Raw genomic sequence first — 18,913 nt, 5'->3', positions numbered from 1 at the left:
TCTTATTAGCAATCATACCACATCTCCTTATTTTTATATAAAGTTGTATCAATTGTGACTTTAGATACATTGATGTATTGATTTTTGTTTGCGTAACGTCTAGTGTTAAATTTGTCATGCATGTTTAGGACTATTAAATATATTGCAGATAGTTTCGTAATTAAACGGCTTTAGATCTGTTATACAACAATAATACATAAAAAGATAAAAGGAAGGAAAATTAAGAGACCACAACAACAAAGACCATAGAGTCCTGTCCATAAATAGTAAAATAGACGTTTAATCAACAATGAACAACACAAAACCCGGATAGCCGGACGTTTAGCTCAAATTTAGTGGGGCTAGTCCAGTTTAACATGCAATCCCTCCCTTGCTAGACTTGGTGCAGGCACACAATCCAGTGGGTTAAATCAGTATAACATGCACCCTCCCCAGCCCGACTTTGGCACAATATGTAGCGGTGTATTGGTATTGCTGTGTGTTTGTTTAATCTACATAGGCTAGAGGTATAGGCGAGGGTTGAGATCTCACTAAACATGTTTAACCCCGCCGAATTTTTTGCTCCTGTCCCAAGTCAGGAGCCTCTGGCCTTTGTTAGTCTTCATTTTGTATGTTTTTTAATTTTAGTTCATTTATTTGTTTAGGAGTTCAGTGTGACGTCCATTTTCACTGAACTAGTACACATTTTTGTTAAAGGGCCAGCTCAAGTTCGCCTTCGGGTGCGGGATTTTCTCGCTGTGTTGAAGACCCATTGGTGCCTTCGGCTGTTCAAAGTTGTTTATTCTTTGGTCGGGTTGTTGTCTCCTTGAAACATTCCCCATTTCCATTCTCTATTTTAACATGTAACCTTTCAAACTTTTTTTGTCTGTCTTGATTATATTTGGCAATAAACAATAAAAGAAAAATAAACTACAGAGCGCAGCTTCCAACAGGATTACAACAAGAAAATTAATTTTAAAATGCGGTCAACAGTCAAAATTTATTAATATTATTAAAAATATTTAAAACAAATCTTAAGTTTTGTGAAAAGAAAGTTTCATTTTATGTATCGAAATGTGTAACAAGTGATCATTATTTAAATCCCCACTGGAAGGCCTCTGACAGACTGAGTGAGCGTAAAATCATTGTTATCGATAGCCAATGACAAACAAGTTAAAGGTAATTTATTCAGTATTATTACAAACAAAAGTTTTACGGTTGTCTACGCTGTTATGAAAACGATTCTATCTATTGACGTGCGCTCCCTTTCGTTTTTTATAAATTTTAGATTTTATGTTTCAGAGTTATGAGGTTTTATACATTAAAAAAGGGGGATTTTCCAGTTTTCAGACAATAACTCAAAAACACTTTCACCAATTTGCAAGAAACTTTGGTGAATTGTTTATATCTATTGACGTCAGCTCCTTTTCTTTATTTATCAATTTTAGATTTTACGTTTCCGAGTTGTGATCATAGGTTTTATTCATTAAAAAAGGGGGATTTTCCAGTTTTCGGACAATAACTCAAAAACACTTTCACCAATTTGCAAGAAACTTTGGTGAATTGTTTATATCTATTGACATGAGCTCCCTTTCGATTTTTATAAATTTTAGATGTTATGTTTCCGAGTTATGGGGTTTTATTCATTAAAAAAAGGGTGATTTTCCAGATTTCGGACAATAACTTAATGCTTTCAGCAGTTTTCATGAAACTTTGGTGAATTGTTTATATCTATTGATGTCAGCTCCTTTTCTTTTTTTTATCAATTTTAGATTTTACGTTTCCAAGTTGTGATCATAGGTTTTATTCATTAAAAAAGGGGGATTTTCCAGTTTTCGGACAAAAACTCAAAAACACTTTCACCAATTTGCAAGAATCTTTGGTGAATTGTTTATATCTATTGACATGAGCTCCCTTTCGATTTTTATAAATTTTAGATGTTATGTTACGAGTTATGGAGTTTTATTCATTAAAAAAAGGGTGATTTTCCAGTTTTCGGACAATAACTCAAAAACGCTTTCAGCAGTTTTCATGAAACTTTGGTGAATTGTTTATATCTATTGACGTAAGCTCCCTTTCAATTTTTAAAAATTTTAGATTTTACATTTCCAAGTTTTGGAATTTTATTCATAAAAAGGGAGTGATTTTCCAGTTTTTGGACAATATCTTTAAAGTGCTTTGAGCAGTTTTCATGAAATTTTGGTGACGGGTTTATATCTATTAAGATAACCTCCCTACAGTTTTTCATAAATTTCTGATATGACATTGAGAAGTTATTGAACTTTATTCTTTGAAAACGTGACTGGCGTATCATGCACTCATGGCGCAGCTGTTTATTGCCTATTATCTTGAAAATTATAATAGATATATAGAAACTTTAAATAGCAAAAATGATCAGCAAGACAAGATATACATATAAGCCTTGTGGCTTAAAGGTATAATTAATACCACCAAAAAAAAAACTAAGTCATAAACATGTATCTTGGGTGTTTCAAAGCACACTTCTTTTTTTAATTGGTGTTTCTATAAAATATTTTCAAAACTTGAGGTTACAGGATTACTAAAGCTTGTAAACAAGAAAATAAGGGGTGAAAATTTGATTGGTTAACTTCCAGTGATGGTTATTATCTTATATGCAATGAAACTTTGTCTGTAGTACTGGACAGGATAAAATTTTACTCATGCCTAGTATTTCTTTATTTGGAACAAAGGTAAATTTCTGCACAATTTTTTAAAAAGTGCCAATTTAACAAAGACTAATAGGGGGAAACAATGGTGGTATTACCCCCAAATCTTAAGTCGACTCGTTAATGCAGTTATTGCCCTTTAAAGATGATTTTTACCATTTTTTAAGTTTTTGTCTATTATCTTTCAACCCAGATTATTTAAACTTCGACAACATAGTGGAGTTGTGTTAAAAAAACTCCCTGTTCTCCATTGTAAAAAAAAAACATTCTGTTCAACCTAGTCATTTTAAATTGTGATCCATTTTTGTGGATTGGTTAGTAAAGAAAATGCTCATTATTTGTTTAAGCCTTACGGCCATTGCTTGTTCTAGTGATGGCATTGTGTCATGAAAAAATTTAGCCTATCAAAACGACAAGGCATGATGGAAAATCTTTTGTCTGTTCTCTTGCACTGTAGTAATTTAGGTCTATATTTTTAAGTTCATTTTTTTTTTTCAATAAATCTCTTAATTTTTTTATTCCAGGAGTTTGCTGTATTTGCGTTGGTTGGTTTACTGACTGATTTCTTCCTACAAGTTGTGTTCTTTGTTACAGTATTATCTGTTGATATCAGAAGAATGGAAGTAAGAAATTTATGTTTCATTTGTTCTTAATCTTACAGTCAGATCTACCTGTCTACAGTTTCTATTATATTTTTGTCAAACAATCATCTTGATGATTTCCATAATGTTATATTGGCATCATAACTTTATATCAGGACTTCCAAAACGGCCGTATTGTCCGGACTTGTCCGATAAATTAAATTTATGCCAAACCTGAAACAGACATTTAACGTGGGTTTGCCATTTTAACATAATTCAAAAAAAAATTTAAGTTTTTGCTATCTTTTTGACCTGACCTTTTTGCCTTAAACAGCCACATTCCCAGTCATAAAAGTGACATGGTGAATAAGTGCTATCAAAACAAACCCTACTTTAATACCCTTTGATTACAATGAGGTTAATTAGTTGTCAGACAGTTGAAATTCACCTGTTCAGGTAACAGGTTAACTAATATGTACCGGACATTGATCGGTCTATATGAAGTTATTTTCTTAAATTTCAGCAATTTGCATCCAATTGATTTATTCAAAAAGATTTAAATTCTCAAAAATATGTATATAAATATGATTTGATGAAAAATTAAAAAAGGTAGTTATAAAGGTTTTAAGGTCAGAACCACGTTGTTTCAACTAGTACAAGCATGTGCATGTGCGCAGTTGTGAGATTTAAGAATGAACCGAATTCTTCAAAAATGCTAAAATTATCATTGATACCGTTATCTGTCGTTCATTTCAAATATTTTCTTGAAGAAATAACCAGGAAAGAGCTACTAACACTCAATCGTGCTTTGTAAACATGCACGGATTTTACGTATCCCTCTCTGGTCCGTGTTTTACCAATGTCATGTCAACATCCAGTATAAGAAAATGTGCCTTCTAAAAAAACAAAAGTAAAAATTTTGACAATGTAATTTTGAACAAATAAAGATTCTAAGGCAGATATTAGTACGCTAATGTTGCACACTTCCCATGATGCACTGTCAATTTAACAGTTTACGTCAGAACATCGAATTTGTATCAAAAGTCAAGTTTAATATCGTTATTATGTTAATCATTGTTTATATATGATGCCCAATTGATAACCATGATTACCTTTTGTTACTTAGTCTTAAAGGATTAAAAAAGGAGTATATTTTCTTGAAATTGAACAATTGAACTACACAATATCACAAGTAATATGTGTATGTAGCTAAAAAATACATTTTGTGAGTAAGTTTACACAGTTTACATAGAGATGGTATGCTGTCGTCACTCTATCTAATGATAAATGACAATTGAATATAAATTTCTCACTGAGAGGAGAGTATTTAATAATGTAGAATGAACATTTAGCTATACTTAAGATTCTTACTATATTCAGTTAAAAGTTGCATATTTATTATTAACATTAAATGTTTTAAATGGTTTTTTTTTCATACATAGCTATCAGATTTACACAAGAGGGCCATCAGAAGAAGTACATCAGATTCTGTTCTAAGAAAGAAAGAAAATATGGAGCCATTAGTCCGATGTCCTGTGATGACATTATTGGGATCAGCTGAGACAGGTTCTAAATCTCCCGGAGCACCCTCACAACCAGTGAAAAAAGATGGGTTCTTATCTAATCCACAGGCTCTTCAATCTTCCAGGAGACTTAAATTGATAGATTTTATAGGCAGAACAAGAGCTTTACAGAAGTGTATGATGGTAATGCAAATACTATGAAAAAAAATCTTGGAACAAGTCTTTATTTTCATCTCAGATTCAATGATTTTACAGTTTCGTCAAAACATGTTATATATTTCATAGAAAGTCTTAAAGGAGTGGATTTTCAAAGGGTTAGTAACCATGAAAATTCAAAACTTTGAATAATAGAACTATTTTTACACAAAATATTTTTTTGAATATATTAAATATAGACTTGATTTGAATTGTTTAGTGAATGTGTCACTATGTCATAGATATATGCACTCTGACTCAGACAGAATATTAAGTAACTAATTTAGTGCGATAAGAAGTTGTTGTCATTCAGTGGTGATTTTCAGTTGGTATATTTCTTGTTGTTTTCTGTCAGTGTTAATATCGTAAGTTTCATGCTATATCAAAAATGTGTTCATTTTTAAAAACACAACCAAGCTATCTAATAATACCTTTGCTATATAGAACTGTCATGGATTTTTGCTATTGAAAGTGATGAAAGCTTTACTTACAAAAGGGATGGAGAATTTAAAAACAAACATGTATTTACATTTTACTGATAAAGAAATACGAGCAAAGAACTGATTTTAATATGGGATTTGGTGTCTAAGAGACGGACAATTTATTTTATATGTTTATTGTTTTGACAGGTTTGTACAGTTATCTGGATAGGATTGATTGTCTACAAATCAGGTCTGGTAGAACATTTAACTAATTCTACACTAGCTATTAATTATTCTATCAACCAAGCAAAGCAGAACAGTGGTAAAGATGAGTATTATGGAATGTCATTTCCTTGGGGATTCCTAGAGTCAGAAGAGATATCACCAGTGAATCATACGGAAGCAGAATTGTGGAAGGACTTGAATCATAAACATTGGCTGACTATGTTTGGTTATTACAATATAAGTCTTTATGGCAGGTAATTACAAGTTAGATAGAAACAGGTTGTCTTCAATAAACAAGTCCATAAATTCTACCTCCATCCTAGAAAACTCACAACAAAGTATAATTCATCAGAAATTTCTCTTGTAAAATTTACTCTAATGAAATGGAAATTTAGTATGTTAACTTTCTGTTCTGATTTATTTTCACAATAATGTGAAATATATCAATGTTACTTCAGCACTACAGTCCTTTGATTGGCTCACCTAGGATTGATTGATTAACTGTTGCTTGCTTAACCTCTAGTGCATGTAGTGGCAATTATTTCATGCATATTCTGAGCAAAAGGTTGTGCAAGGTATTGCATTCACTAGGCATATCTTAGAAACTTCTGCGCCAATCTGGTTTAAAAGTTTGGGGTGAATGCCTGCCAAGTCTCAAAGGTGTTTCCTGTGGCTAAAGATAGAACATGGCATCAAAACAGACTTTTGGTTTCTATCTCAAAAATTAAATAGAGAAAAAAACTGTCATGTCAAACCAATCAGCATGTCATGATAATTTTAATTTGTCTGAAATCTTCTGATTATTATACATCAGTAAAATGGAAATTTCTGTGAGCATGCTATACTTTTTAATGTGTTTTCACATTCATCGCTGATCAACTTCCTGTTTCCGAATACTTAAGTAGATATAAGAAGATGTGGTATGAGTGCCAATGAGACAACTCTCCATCCAAGTCAAAATTTATAAAAGTAAACCATTATGGGTCACAGTACGGTCTTCAACACGGAGCCTTGGCTCACACCGAACAGTAAGCTATAAAGGGCCCCAAAAAATTACTAGTGTAAAACCATTCAAACGGAAAAACCAACGGTCTAATCTATATAAAAAACGAGAAACGAGAAACACTTATGAACCACATCAACAAACGACAACTACTGAACATCAGATTCCTGATATTCTTACGAAGAATTAGCATGTGTGAAATTTTTGGAGGAACTACAAATCAGACCTTCCTGAAATTTGTTATCAGGCTTCAAGTGATCATGTTTTACTGTATGAATAATTTTCACATTCATGGTTTATCAACTTCCTGTCCTATTTACCAACTACTTATATATTCTTAAAGATATTAACCATTCATAAACTTTTTGTCACATTTTTCTCAGAAACTGCTAATCAGAGCACCATGAAATTTGGTTTAAACATTTATATTCTTATTATTATATTCCAGATACATCAGTATTATTCCATCAATCCATATATCTATGCTCATTAATCCACAAGAAGCCATACAGTTCAGACAGCCTTCAGATGGTACACCAGAACAACAGAGTAATAGAGTAGACATGACAGAAGACGTCACAGTAGAAGGAGGAGATTTTCCACCACAATATATGTATGATTCAGAACATTTCAAGCAGTTTTATCCAAAGTCACGGAGAGAGTATGTGATAACTATGTGCTTTGGAATTCTTACTGTTATTTGCATTTCATATTTTGTTGTAGCATTATATCATTGTATTTGTCCACGCAACTATGCCAAATGGCGACAAAAGTGGAGCCGTAATGGGAGAAAAAACCGTCATAGTGGATACATAAGACAGATAAAAGCATCTGTACCAAAGGTTCTTAAAGGACATGCTCAGGTAAATATTGGCTAAGCCATTCTTGAGAGTTTAGTTAATCTTTTCTGTTATACAGAATATTTAAAATATATATATATATAATATGATTAGCTGTTCCACACTGATTATAATCAGTTCATTTAATCAGTCAGATGATAAGATCTTAGTTAGATTTTTGATGCTATAGAAAAATGAAGATCCTATCAAGGATTCTTTAACTGTTACACAATTATAGATGAATAATTTTCACTATAGTTGGTAGATTTTATTTTTTCATTTCATTTTCTTTGCTTAATTAAAGTGTTTATTTTATTTCAATAGGAGATTGAGTGTTTAGCAACAGATGGACATTTTATTGTTAGTACTTGTCTGGGTGGACAGTTACGTGTATGGGATTCCATAACTGGAGAATGTGTCACAGTTATACTCAGGAAAAGGTAATATGAATAAAAAATATGATATATGGCAGCAAATCACTAAAACAGAAAAATAGCTGTTTTCTGAATATTTCAAGATGTTCTTATATTGATATGTAACAGTCATATAATTTTAAATTTTAATAACTTTCATTTTTAAGTTAAAAATATACAATATTTGACTATTTTATAAATCAAGGTATGTTTGATGTATAGCATGTTTCTTTTCAGTGTAACACCACCGATGAAACGTAAACCATGTGTTGGACGTAACATAGAAGACAGTGATGCTGATCTGTATGCAGAATACCATGGTGATGATAGTTCAGTATTTCCTAAGGATTTAAATATTGTAGGTCCCAGACAGAGAAGTTCCAGCAAACGTCAAAGTACTGAACCTCAAAGGAAACTATTTACAAATCAGCCTGATTTATCAGGTTCAGTTTACACAAACTTTTCATCACTGTCAAATGATGACCCGTTGTCTTTGACACCATCCCCTCAGCCAAATAATGCAGGGTTTGATTTTAGAGGACAATTTGGCAGTATTTATACAAACCACCAACGATTCTTAGAAGAAAACGGTGATGGTAACCTTAGGGATGGAGGACAGACCAACCAGAATGATGAATGGAGGTCAAGGAGCTGGAGTGCTGGTAAGTCTATTTAGACTTTATGAATTAGTATTGTGCTTGCATCATTTTTCTTGACAGCATAAATGTATGACAATATCTGCTTATGCTAAGGAAGTAAAGCTTGAATATATGTTGTTTAAAGACTAAAGTCCCAAGAGTATTTTTATGATTGTTACAAGTAAATTTTAATTTGATGTAGATCATACTAGTTTTAGATTATACAATTAAATGCCTAAGCAATAACCAGTGTTTTTTGAACAGGTGACCTTCCAGTAACACTGCAGCATGATGCTTCTCTGTTTGATACTGGTTTCCAAGACAACCAAGCTCCTCCCATCTGGTGTCTGTCATTCTCAGACGGTCTTGTAGCAGCTGGCTGTGGCAATGGAAGAATTGAGGTGATTTATTTTTTGTATTTTTATGCCCCCTTGGCGTCACTTTTACTGTTCTTGAGTTATGTCCCTTTATAATGTTACATGCAAGCCCTGGCATCATCTGTGTCCATGGAAAAAAGTCTCCATTTATTTCTAAAAGAAATATTTTTCCTGATTTTTTAAAGATCTGAACTGCCGATAGTGTTTCTGTTGTAAGTAGATAGATGTGAATTTGTCGATACTTACTTTCCCAGTCAAACAAATCAAACAACTTTAGTATAAAAATTTGTGTGTTGTACTTAAGTTAATGTTATTAGAACAAAAATACACTGTAAGTGAAATAAGAATTATGTTTAGATGATATTAAATATAAGGTGTTAAGTTACATTCATGCCTGAATATAGTTACAAAATACAGATGCAAATTATGTTGTATACAGATAATTATAAGACTTGAGCTAGAAGAATGTATTAGATGATAGATTTGCACAGAATGAGCTATAGATTTTGGCTCCTTGATGTCAAAAAGGCCTTAAATGGTCAAGAAGGAAGTGCATATATTGTCGTGATTTTATATGTTACAATTTAATTACAAATTTTAGTTTATTATTGAAGTAAATGTCAGTACAATCAAGGAATAGGCTGTTCCAAAATGTGTTATGTAGTTTCCTTCCTGAATTTTTTTTTTTATTTTGAGCAATTTTAATAAATTTGATGCCTGAAACATGTTTTGTCATATGAAATCAACATCTTTTTGTGTGTTTTTTGCTGTGCAGGTACTGATTTTTTATCATGGATGGATACCCCATATTCTTTATTTTTCTATCATATGTTTATATACCAAAAATGAGAAATATAACATAGAAAATATAAAGATATATATATTGTATCATATAAGTTACAAGATTTATCTTACTAAATATCTATCTTAACATGTCTTGGATTAATGTCAAGGGAATTTTATGAATATAGCTGAATTAACTAGATGGTAAGTATAATTATGAAAAATTGATTAAAAAAATTAAACAAGATTCTGTTTTCTTTGTTATACATTTTGGTTTTCATTTATATTAAAATGTCTGTTCTGTGTAGAATTCATTTACTGATATTTGTATTTTAGCTGTGGGATGGAGCATCAGGAACCCTCAAGAATATGTTTGGAGACAGTAGAGTAGGTGTCACATCTGTTTGTCTGGTGGGTAATAGGTCAGTACCTTAGTAGAAATTGATAATCTTGGTTTCTGTATTAGAAATAAACTTAGTATATTAGATAGGGAGACAAATGCTATGTAACACAAATTAATAAAAACATCAGACCATTTATAAAATTGAATTATTATGATAAATGGACATAATGCTAGAATATTTTTGAGACACTAATGTGTGCATTCTCAGTAACTTTGATCATTACCAGTAGAACTTATATTGTCTTTTATTGGTTATTACAGTCAGACTAAAGCTGATCATACAATCTTATAATGACATTCTATATAACTGACATGTTTACTGAATATACAAATATGAATTTCAGGGTTGTTGCTGCCAGGTTAAATGGAACAATAGATTTTATAGACTTAGAGACATTCCATAATCCTGCTTTCACTTCTACATCTACACCTAATACTAGTTTTACCAAAGGTATATATCAATAGTATCATCACTACAATGAAAAAAGGTTAAAAGTCAATAAAAATATCCTTGTACAGCATGTACATTTTTGTCAATCAAAATAGAAAGAAAAGAAAATAAAACCAATAGAACTTTGATAATATTAACTTGACTGAAAATACACATTGTGTATAAGTAAGAGAAAGTGAAATTAAAAATATTAAGTTATCAGGAACACCTATTCTGTTCATGTTATTTAAGTCAAGCTACTGTATTTGGGCTGTGAGTATGATTATCTGAAAATGAAACTTGCACGTTGCTTATTAACAAAAGCAGAACAAGATTGTATTTTTCTATGTATGCATATATAATTGATAAATTTCACATATACCTTCATTTAATATAATTGTTGGGCATTAAAAAAAAAAAGAAATAAGTTAAAATAATTTGCTTATTAGGTCATAGTAGGCAGTATAGTCAAGCCAAAGTGAAAGTAGAAAGTTTACAGCGACGTGATGAAATCATTCATATGACATTAATGAAGAGTATCAAGGCTCATCAACAACAAATAGTATCATTACAGTATGCAGGGACATGTAGGAAAATTATATCAGCAAGCCAAGATCATACCCTCAAGGTGAGTCAAACGATTTCATCAGGTAGCCAATATCCTCAAGGTGAGTCAAAAGATTTCATCAGGTAGCCAATATCCTCAAGGTGAGTCAAAAGATTGTATCAAAACAGTATCAACTAGTCGATACTAAAACTATTAAAAGTGGTTAAATTGACGTTGGTTTTGGGCATCATAATGTATTTCACAATTATATAAATAATAAAAGGGGACATAGAAGGAAATATATCAAAAATCAGTGAAAGGATTGATAGATTGTTTGTGTTTAACATATTTTTCAGCACTTGGTTTAATCGCTAAATACTATATAAAAGAATGATGGGGGTAAATTGGCTGACCTCATTTTGATGTTCTTTGATAGACATTAAGTTTTTATTCTTAGCTAAGTTTCTGGAAAAATAATATATCAGGCATCTATATTAAATCTGAAGAATCATTGTTAGTATACATGTCTGTCTGACTTAATTCACTTGACTTTGACCTCATTTTCATCATAAGTTGATTAATTTTTAGTTTCTTGATTATACATGTAGAAAAAACTTTGACTTCAAACTTGAAACATTTTATTCATACATAAGCTATTAATTTTAGTGTGTCAACTGTTGTTTAAAATGGTTGAATTTGTTATTAATATTTGTTACAGAATTTGTTATTAATATTTGTTACAGGTTTTCCAGATAGATGATGCTTTCTGTTTGTATACACTACATGGGCATTCTGCTAAAATTACAGTACTGTATATTGATAAGGTATGTTGTCTTTCTGTTTGTATACACTACATGGACAGTCTTCTAAAATTACTGTACTGTATATTGATAAGGTATGATGTCTTTCTGTTTGTATACACTACATGGGCATTCTTCTAAAATTACTGTATTGTATATTGATAAGGTATGATGCTTTCTGTTTGTATACACTACATGGACAGTCTTCTAAAATTACTGTACTGTATATTGATAAGGTATGATGCTTTCTGTTTGTATACACTACATGGGCATTCTTCTAAAATTAATGTACTGTATATTGATAAGGTATGATGCTTTCTGTTTGTATACACTACATGGGCATTCTTCTAAAATTAATGTACTGTATATTGATAAGGTATGATGCTTTCTGTTTGTATACACTACATGGGCATTCTTCTAAAATTAATGTACTGTATATTGATAAGGTATGATGCTTTCTGTTTGTATACACTACATGGACATTCTGCTAAAATAAATTTACTGTATATTGATAAGGTATGATGCTTTCTGTTTGTATACACTACATGGGCATTCTCCTAAAATAAATGTACTGTATATTGATAAGGTATGATGCTTTCTGTTTGTATACACTACATGGGCATTCTTCTAAAATTACTGTATTGTATATTGATAAGGTATGATGCTTTCTGTTTAAAATTACAGTATTGTATATTGATACGGTATGCTTGTCTTTCTAATTTATGTATAACTTTCGTATTTGCATCACTGTTCTAGTCATTTGGATTGAGGAATTTTAAAACCTGACATAATTATTTGAGCACCAAGTGTTTTTATAGTATGACATTCATCTGTTGTGTTATTTAGTCAAAATATATTTTGTAAGTATTAACACTATACAGAAGGTGCAGATTTTAAAGAGTAATCTTCAATTAGGAACAAATAAAACGAAAAAAATATATGCGTTATATTGATTAAGATCGTTTCTTATATGACGACCTATATATCTTCAATCAGTATAAACATAGTATATCTACTTTTGGCACAGACGCATTTATACACAAAATTGGCTGATCCGCGTTACCCACATCTTATTTATTCGACACGGTAAACTCAATTTTTGACAGTAAAACCTACCTTTTACGAAGGCCAAGCTTCAAATACAAGACGGTTATCTCTATTCTAAAGCAAAATAAACAAATCAGTCCATTTCAGTTATCATTTCGATGGAAAATGTCTTAAAACGAAATTTTTTGGAAATGATGTTATCGTCTTTAGCAACTAAACAAGGTGAAGTCATTCTGGCGTCAAATGTAAACAACAGGTGTTTTCAGGCTCCTTGTACGCCTCAGAATGTAATAAAATTAGATAAAAAGAACAGTTTTAGTTGAAAAATTTGAGTTTTTTTATGTATTATTGAATAATATATATTATTAATATTATTATTTGGGGGGTAAAACCGGACAGCCAAAACAGGATCGTGTGTATAGGGCTTTTATGGTTGACAAAATTACTGTATATGTCCTATTAGAATCGAAATAATTCATGTCAGCTGTAGATTTGTTTTCATTTAACCTTAGGTTGGGCATTTATATTCGATTATTTGTTTTCTTCTGCTAATAATATGCAGTTTGCCAATAATTGGTCATCAACCAATAACTATTTCTCAATCAGTCAGTTTGTCAATCAAACCTTATATTCAGCAATCCAGGATAACAAAAATTATCACTTTTGTTTTTGATTGTGTAGGTGCCACCATTTTATGCTGCCAGTGGTGATGCTGATGGAATTGTCAGACTATGGGACCTCCAGGCTGGTACCTGTCTACACAAGGTTAAGGGTCATGATGGTGCTGTTGTGTCAATAAATAGTACAGATAAGCATGTGATTAGTTCGGGATTGGATGATAAACTGTGTATCTGGGACAGGAAAAAAGGCTGCATACAGCATTCCCTAGATCTGGTCAGTACTACAGTGTTGGAGCCAGCTTTAATCTTTAGCAGGATAATCTTAGTCCTTATTTGCATGCCTTCTGTAGAGTTAACTGTAAACTGTTCTGATCTTGAAATATACCTAAAGAAAAATTTAATATGCATTATACTGCAATCAGCTATTTTACTATACAGATAAAGCTATACGTATAAACGTTAGCTTTATACGTCAATGACCTCAACTAACCTATTAGCCACGCCTACTTACCGGAACTACTGTATTTCATCAACAACGTCACGTCACAACCATGACAACGTGTAGTAACAATTGTCAAACTTTTGTAAATTTAAACTTGTTATGTCTTGAAATTCGTTATTTACATACCATATTTATTAAATACTATTAAATTAGTTTATTTTCTCTTTCTAATTCCTAAAAAATGTCAATGTCTTATCGCCTGGACTTTATGAGTTACTACGCTTATAGGGAAATACCCAACAATGGTACCCCAAGAGGGAAATTCCAAACACTTTTTTTAACAATAAATTTGTTACGTATTTTATTTTATTTTTTATGTTTTTTATCGATTGCAGTATAAAGACAATATACGTATAGTGTCTTGAAATATGAAATTTATTTGTATTCGGCACGAAACAGGGGGAAATGCTCGGTAAACCTTGCATTTCCCCCCGTTTCTTAGCCTCATACAAATAAATTTCATATTTCAAGACACTATACGTATATTGTCTAATTACAAGACAAATTAAATAATATGTTGCAGTATTAAACTGTATCAAAGCATATTTATATCAAAAGCTAAAGAAGCGAATATAAAAAAGTAATAAGTAAGTATTGAAATATGAGTTTCTTTTCTAGCTGTAAATAATTCTCATAATCATTTATTATTTGATAAATAATTTGAAAGTTGAAATAAGGTTTAATGAAAAAAGTCTTTTCCACATTATGATGTTTATGCTTTACTGAATAATGTTTGATATTTTAACTTAAATACTGTTGTTTACAGGACCCTTGTGGTAATAATTGTTTGTCATTGCTGTCCAAAGATTTATTGGTCACTGGTGGACAGGTCAGTATATGTTTTGATATTAATTTACCACAAACAAGAGACCCTCTACTTTTTAAATGGTATTTTATGGAATCTGTAAATCTCATTCAGTCATTCTAGTTAAACAACTTATATTCTAATGCTATTTTAATGTAATTTTTCATTAGGTAAAATTTACAGTCAAATCCACAGTTGATTTGTCGTAACTAAGGAGTTAGCCATCATATTGGATTGCTTGGATCAACAAATCTTTATAACAACAATATAATAGAAAAAAAAAGAACACCTTCCTCACGTTTTCCCATGATGTTTATGTGCTAAAAACATTCTTGAAGTTTTGCAAAATTTTATTTATTTTCAAATTTATAATTTTTTTCAAGCACTTATGTATTATTTATTTTTATTATGTATTAGAATCGGAATAAAAGTACTGTAGTTGAAGAGTTGCCACCGTCAATTTTGATTTGATTTTTCGTAATTATCCGTTTTACTGGCTCCGCTACATGTTGCCAGTAAAACTGCATTTGCGACCATCAAATCGCAAATTGGAGGCGGCAACTCTTTAACTACAGTACTGTTATTCCATGAATATACTTTGATGAAACATAAAGTAAATGATCTGCAGATAAAACTTTTTGCATGTTATCTGAATCTGAAGTGAGCATCATTTTGTCAACAATATTATTAAAAATTCTGAATTGTTCAAAATATATATGCAATATCACAAAAAAAGCAAATGAAAATGACTCTGTCTTTTTCACGAAGAATAGACAAGCATAGAAAATTTTATGATAATACCACATCACTAAATAGCTGATTTTATAAATTTTTGATTTTAAGAAGGATTCAAAGGCCTAATGATCTCAAAATTACCATAATTTCATTGTAATGTTAAGGCATTAACTGTAGTTTAGAAATTGATTAATATTTAGCTGTATTTCTTTTTTCATTTGCACATGTATGTATTGTATAATGTAGAACTAAACAGAGTAAATATATTTCAGGGGTGTATACACTTGTTAGATATAATTAAAGGACAGATTATAAAGACAATCAGTTTAGGTGACAGTACAGACAAAATGGCCTTTGTCCATCAGATAAAAGTGGTTGAGAGTACAGTGATAGTTTGCGATTATGCCAGTGACATGAAAGTCATCCATTTCCCAACTGTGCTTGAGAAAGTTGAGTAGTACAGGAAAGGGCAAAAAAAGTTCTTGAATGTTATTGAGACAGGGTTTCCTACTGGATATTATTTATAGAATGTATTAAAGAAATATGTATGAACAAGTTGGTTGCAGAAAAGGGGAATTAATTATTCATGTAAGAGAAATCACCAATATATGAACCGAGCATTGAAAAGAGTATAAAAAAAAAAAGATGGATGATTTAAGATATGAAGAAACAAAGACCAGTTATTGTGTATTGTTTGGTTAGTTAACCTTTGTTTTAAAGTTGTGTAGACATATTTCATTTAATTCATTTAATACACGTTGGTCTGGATCATACTACATTAAGAAAATCATTTTTACACACTTACATTTAAAGCATACTGTTTTAGGCAGCATTTAAATTGTGGTTCAATTGTGATATGATGTAAACATTTTACCTGAGGGTTATTCCAGAAAAAAATATGGGGAAATAGGTTGGAAGGCATTAGAATTTAATGTTCAAAAGTACAATCAACTGTGCTTTTTGTTTTTCTGGATAAGCCTAGATGAACAATGATCCAGTGACTTGTTAAAGATTTTATATGGTTTTAATCATGTCCATGAAGATATTATTAAAAGGATTTTTGGAGTAAGGGTTGTGTCAGAAATCAGTATGAATGGTTTTGGCAGGCACTGCTGTATAAAAAATGAATGTTAGGATTGAACAAATATAGGGCCTAATCATAAATTTTAATACATGATCAGGTAAAATAACCTTCAGCAAGATCATACATTTATTTGTTGAGAAGGACTATGTTTAAATTTAATTATGATATGAAGAAGCACTGCCATGATCATATGATGTAATAATAAGACTTATTTTCAAAGTATCAATTATTGTTTATGATCTCATGTTTATTCCTTTTTCATGTGATAAAGTCAAAGCTTTGTTGCATAAGATTGAAAAGAGCTTGTAATTTATGTTAATCGTTTTTTAGCTCACCTGGCCCAAAGGGCCAAGTGAGCTTTTCTCATCACTTGGCGTCCGTCATCCGTCGTCGTTGTCAAATTTTTACAAAAATCTTCTCCTCTGAAACCACTGGGCCAAATTTAACCAAACTTGGCCACAATCATCATTAGGGTATCTAGTTTAAAAAATGTGTCCGATGACCCCGCCAACCAACCAAGATGGCCGCCATGGCTAAAAATAGAACATAGGGGTAAAATGCAGTTTTTATACGACCGCAAAAAAATTTTTGTGGTCGTATATTGGTATGACGTTGGCGTCGGCGTCGTCGTCCGAAGACGCATTAGTTTTCGCACTCTAACTTTAGTTTAAGTGAATGGATCTCTATGAAATTCTACCATAAGGTTCAATACCACAAAAGGAAGGTGGGGATTGATTTTGGGGGTTATGGTACCAACAGTAAAGGAATTAGGGGCCAAAAAGGGGCCAAAAATAAGCATTTTCTAGTTTCCAGACAATAACTGTGGAACGGTTTATGGATCTCTCTGAAATTATACTACAAGTTTCCATACCACAAAGGGATGGTTAGGATTTGCTTTGGGGGGTTATGGCTCAAACCGTTTAAGAATTAGGGGCAAAAAAGGGGGAAAAACAAGGTTGTCCTGGTTAATGGACAAATACTTTAGTACAAAACATAATTTAAAGCAGTGTAAGGGAGATAAATCAAATACATCGTTGAAATTATCTCCCTTACACTACTTTTAAATTATGTATAAAGTAATGGTTAATGAACAATTAAGATAATTTAAAACAGTGTAAGGGAGGTAATCCAAATACAATGTTTTGGTTACTTCCCTTACACTGCTTTTAAATTATGTTTAAGGAAATGCATATTTATAAAGGAAGACCAGTAAAAATATCTGCAAATGTTGCATCTTTTTTTTTTACAACAAAATCCATATGAAAGATTTGACACTATATTTTAAATTCTATTATAAAATAGATTAAGTTAGCACTATGGTAAATTTAAATGGGTAATTATGGTTGCAAACTCAATTAGAAATTTGAATTGAGATTATGACCATATCTTGAGGGAAAGAATTTTTTTGGGGGAAAAAGGGGGGGTGGGTTTAATGAAATTGTGGGGGGTCAATTTTTTCTCATTTCAGATTTCAGAAATTAAAAAGAATTATTCTTCAAATATTATTTTTTTTTCAAATTTCAAATATTGAAAAATTTCAAGAAGTAATCTTTAATTGGACAGTATGGTGCATTAGATTTGTAAAATCTTTGACCACATTTATTTATTCTTTGATATGCTGAATCTAACTGTGTATTTAGATTTTTATTTTGGGTCCAGTTTTCAAATTGGTCTACATTAAGGTCCAAAGGGTCCAAAATTAAACTTTGTTTGATTTTAACAAAAATTGAATATATGGGGTTCTTTGATATGCTGAATCTAAACATGTATTTAGATTTTTGATTTTTGGCCCAGTTTTCAAGTTGGTCCAAATTGGGGTCCAAAATTAAACTTTGTTTGATTTCAACAAAAATTGAATATATGGGGTTCTTTGATATGCTGAATCTAACCATGTATTTAGATTTTTTATTTGTGGACCCCGCTATCAAATTGGTTCATATTGAGGTCAAAAGAGTCCAAAATTAAACTTTGTTTGATTTCAACAAAAATTGAATATACGGGGTTCTTTGATATGCTGAATCTAACCATGTATTTAGATTTTTGATTTTTGGGCCCCGTTATCAACTTTGTCCACATTGAGGTCAAAAGGGTCCAAAATTAAACTTAGTTTGATTTTAACAAAAATTGAATTCTTGGGGTTCTTTGATATGCTGAATCTACACATGTATTTAGATTTTAGATTTTTGGCCCAGTTTTCAAGTTGGTCCAAATTGGGGTCCAAAATTAAACTTTGTTTGATTTCAACAAAAATTGAATATATGGGGTTCTTTGATAT

General features: G+C 31.2%; 1 protein-coding gene across 1 annotated transcript in view; it reads left to right on the top strand.

The window, feature by feature from the left end:
* Nucleotides 1-16,060, top strand: part of LOC127730710 (sterol regulatory element-binding protein cleavage-activating protein-like) — a 43,672-nt gene extending 27,612 nt beyond the window's left edge. Inside the window, exons 12-25 of the mRNA XM_052239219.1 lie at nt 3,191-3,289; nt 4,690-4,953; nt 5,595-5,866; nt 7,064-7,478; nt 7,779-7,894; nt 8,105-8,529; nt 8,770-8,906; nt 10,002-10,087; nt 10,413-10,519; nt 10,948-11,126; nt 11,789-11,869; nt 13,574-13,786; nt 14,781-14,843; nt 15,827-16,060. Of these exons, the coding sequence (XP_052095179.1) occupies nt 3,191-3,289; nt 4,690-4,953; nt 5,595-5,866; nt 7,064-7,478; nt 7,779-7,894; nt 8,105-8,529; nt 8,770-8,906; nt 10,002-10,087; nt 10,413-10,519; nt 10,948-11,126; nt 11,789-11,869; nt 13,574-13,786; nt 14,781-14,843; nt 15,827-16,012 (2,643 nt within the window). The 3' untranslated portion in view covers nt 16,013-16,060. The remainder of the gene's footprint in view (nt 1-3,190; nt 3,290-4,689; nt 4,954-5,594; nt 5,867-7,063; nt 7,479-7,778; nt 7,895-8,104; nt 8,530-8,769; nt 8,907-10,001; nt 10,088-10,412; nt 10,520-10,947; nt 11,127-11,788; nt 11,870-13,573; nt 13,787-14,780; nt 14,844-15,826) is intronic.
* Nucleotides 16,061-18,913: the final 2,853 nt, after the last annotated feature.

Source organism: Mytilus californianus, unplaced genomic scaffold (genome assembly GCF_021869535.1).
Source record: "Mytilus californianus isolate M0D057914Y unplaced genomic scaffold, xbMytCali1.0.p SCAF_2, whole genome shotgun sequence".
Classification (NCBI taxonomy): domain Eukaryota; kingdom Metazoa; phylum Mollusca; class Bivalvia; order Mytilida; family Mytilidae; genus Mytilus; species Mytilus californianus.
This window is presented reverse-complemented; position numbering and strand designations above follow the sequence as displayed.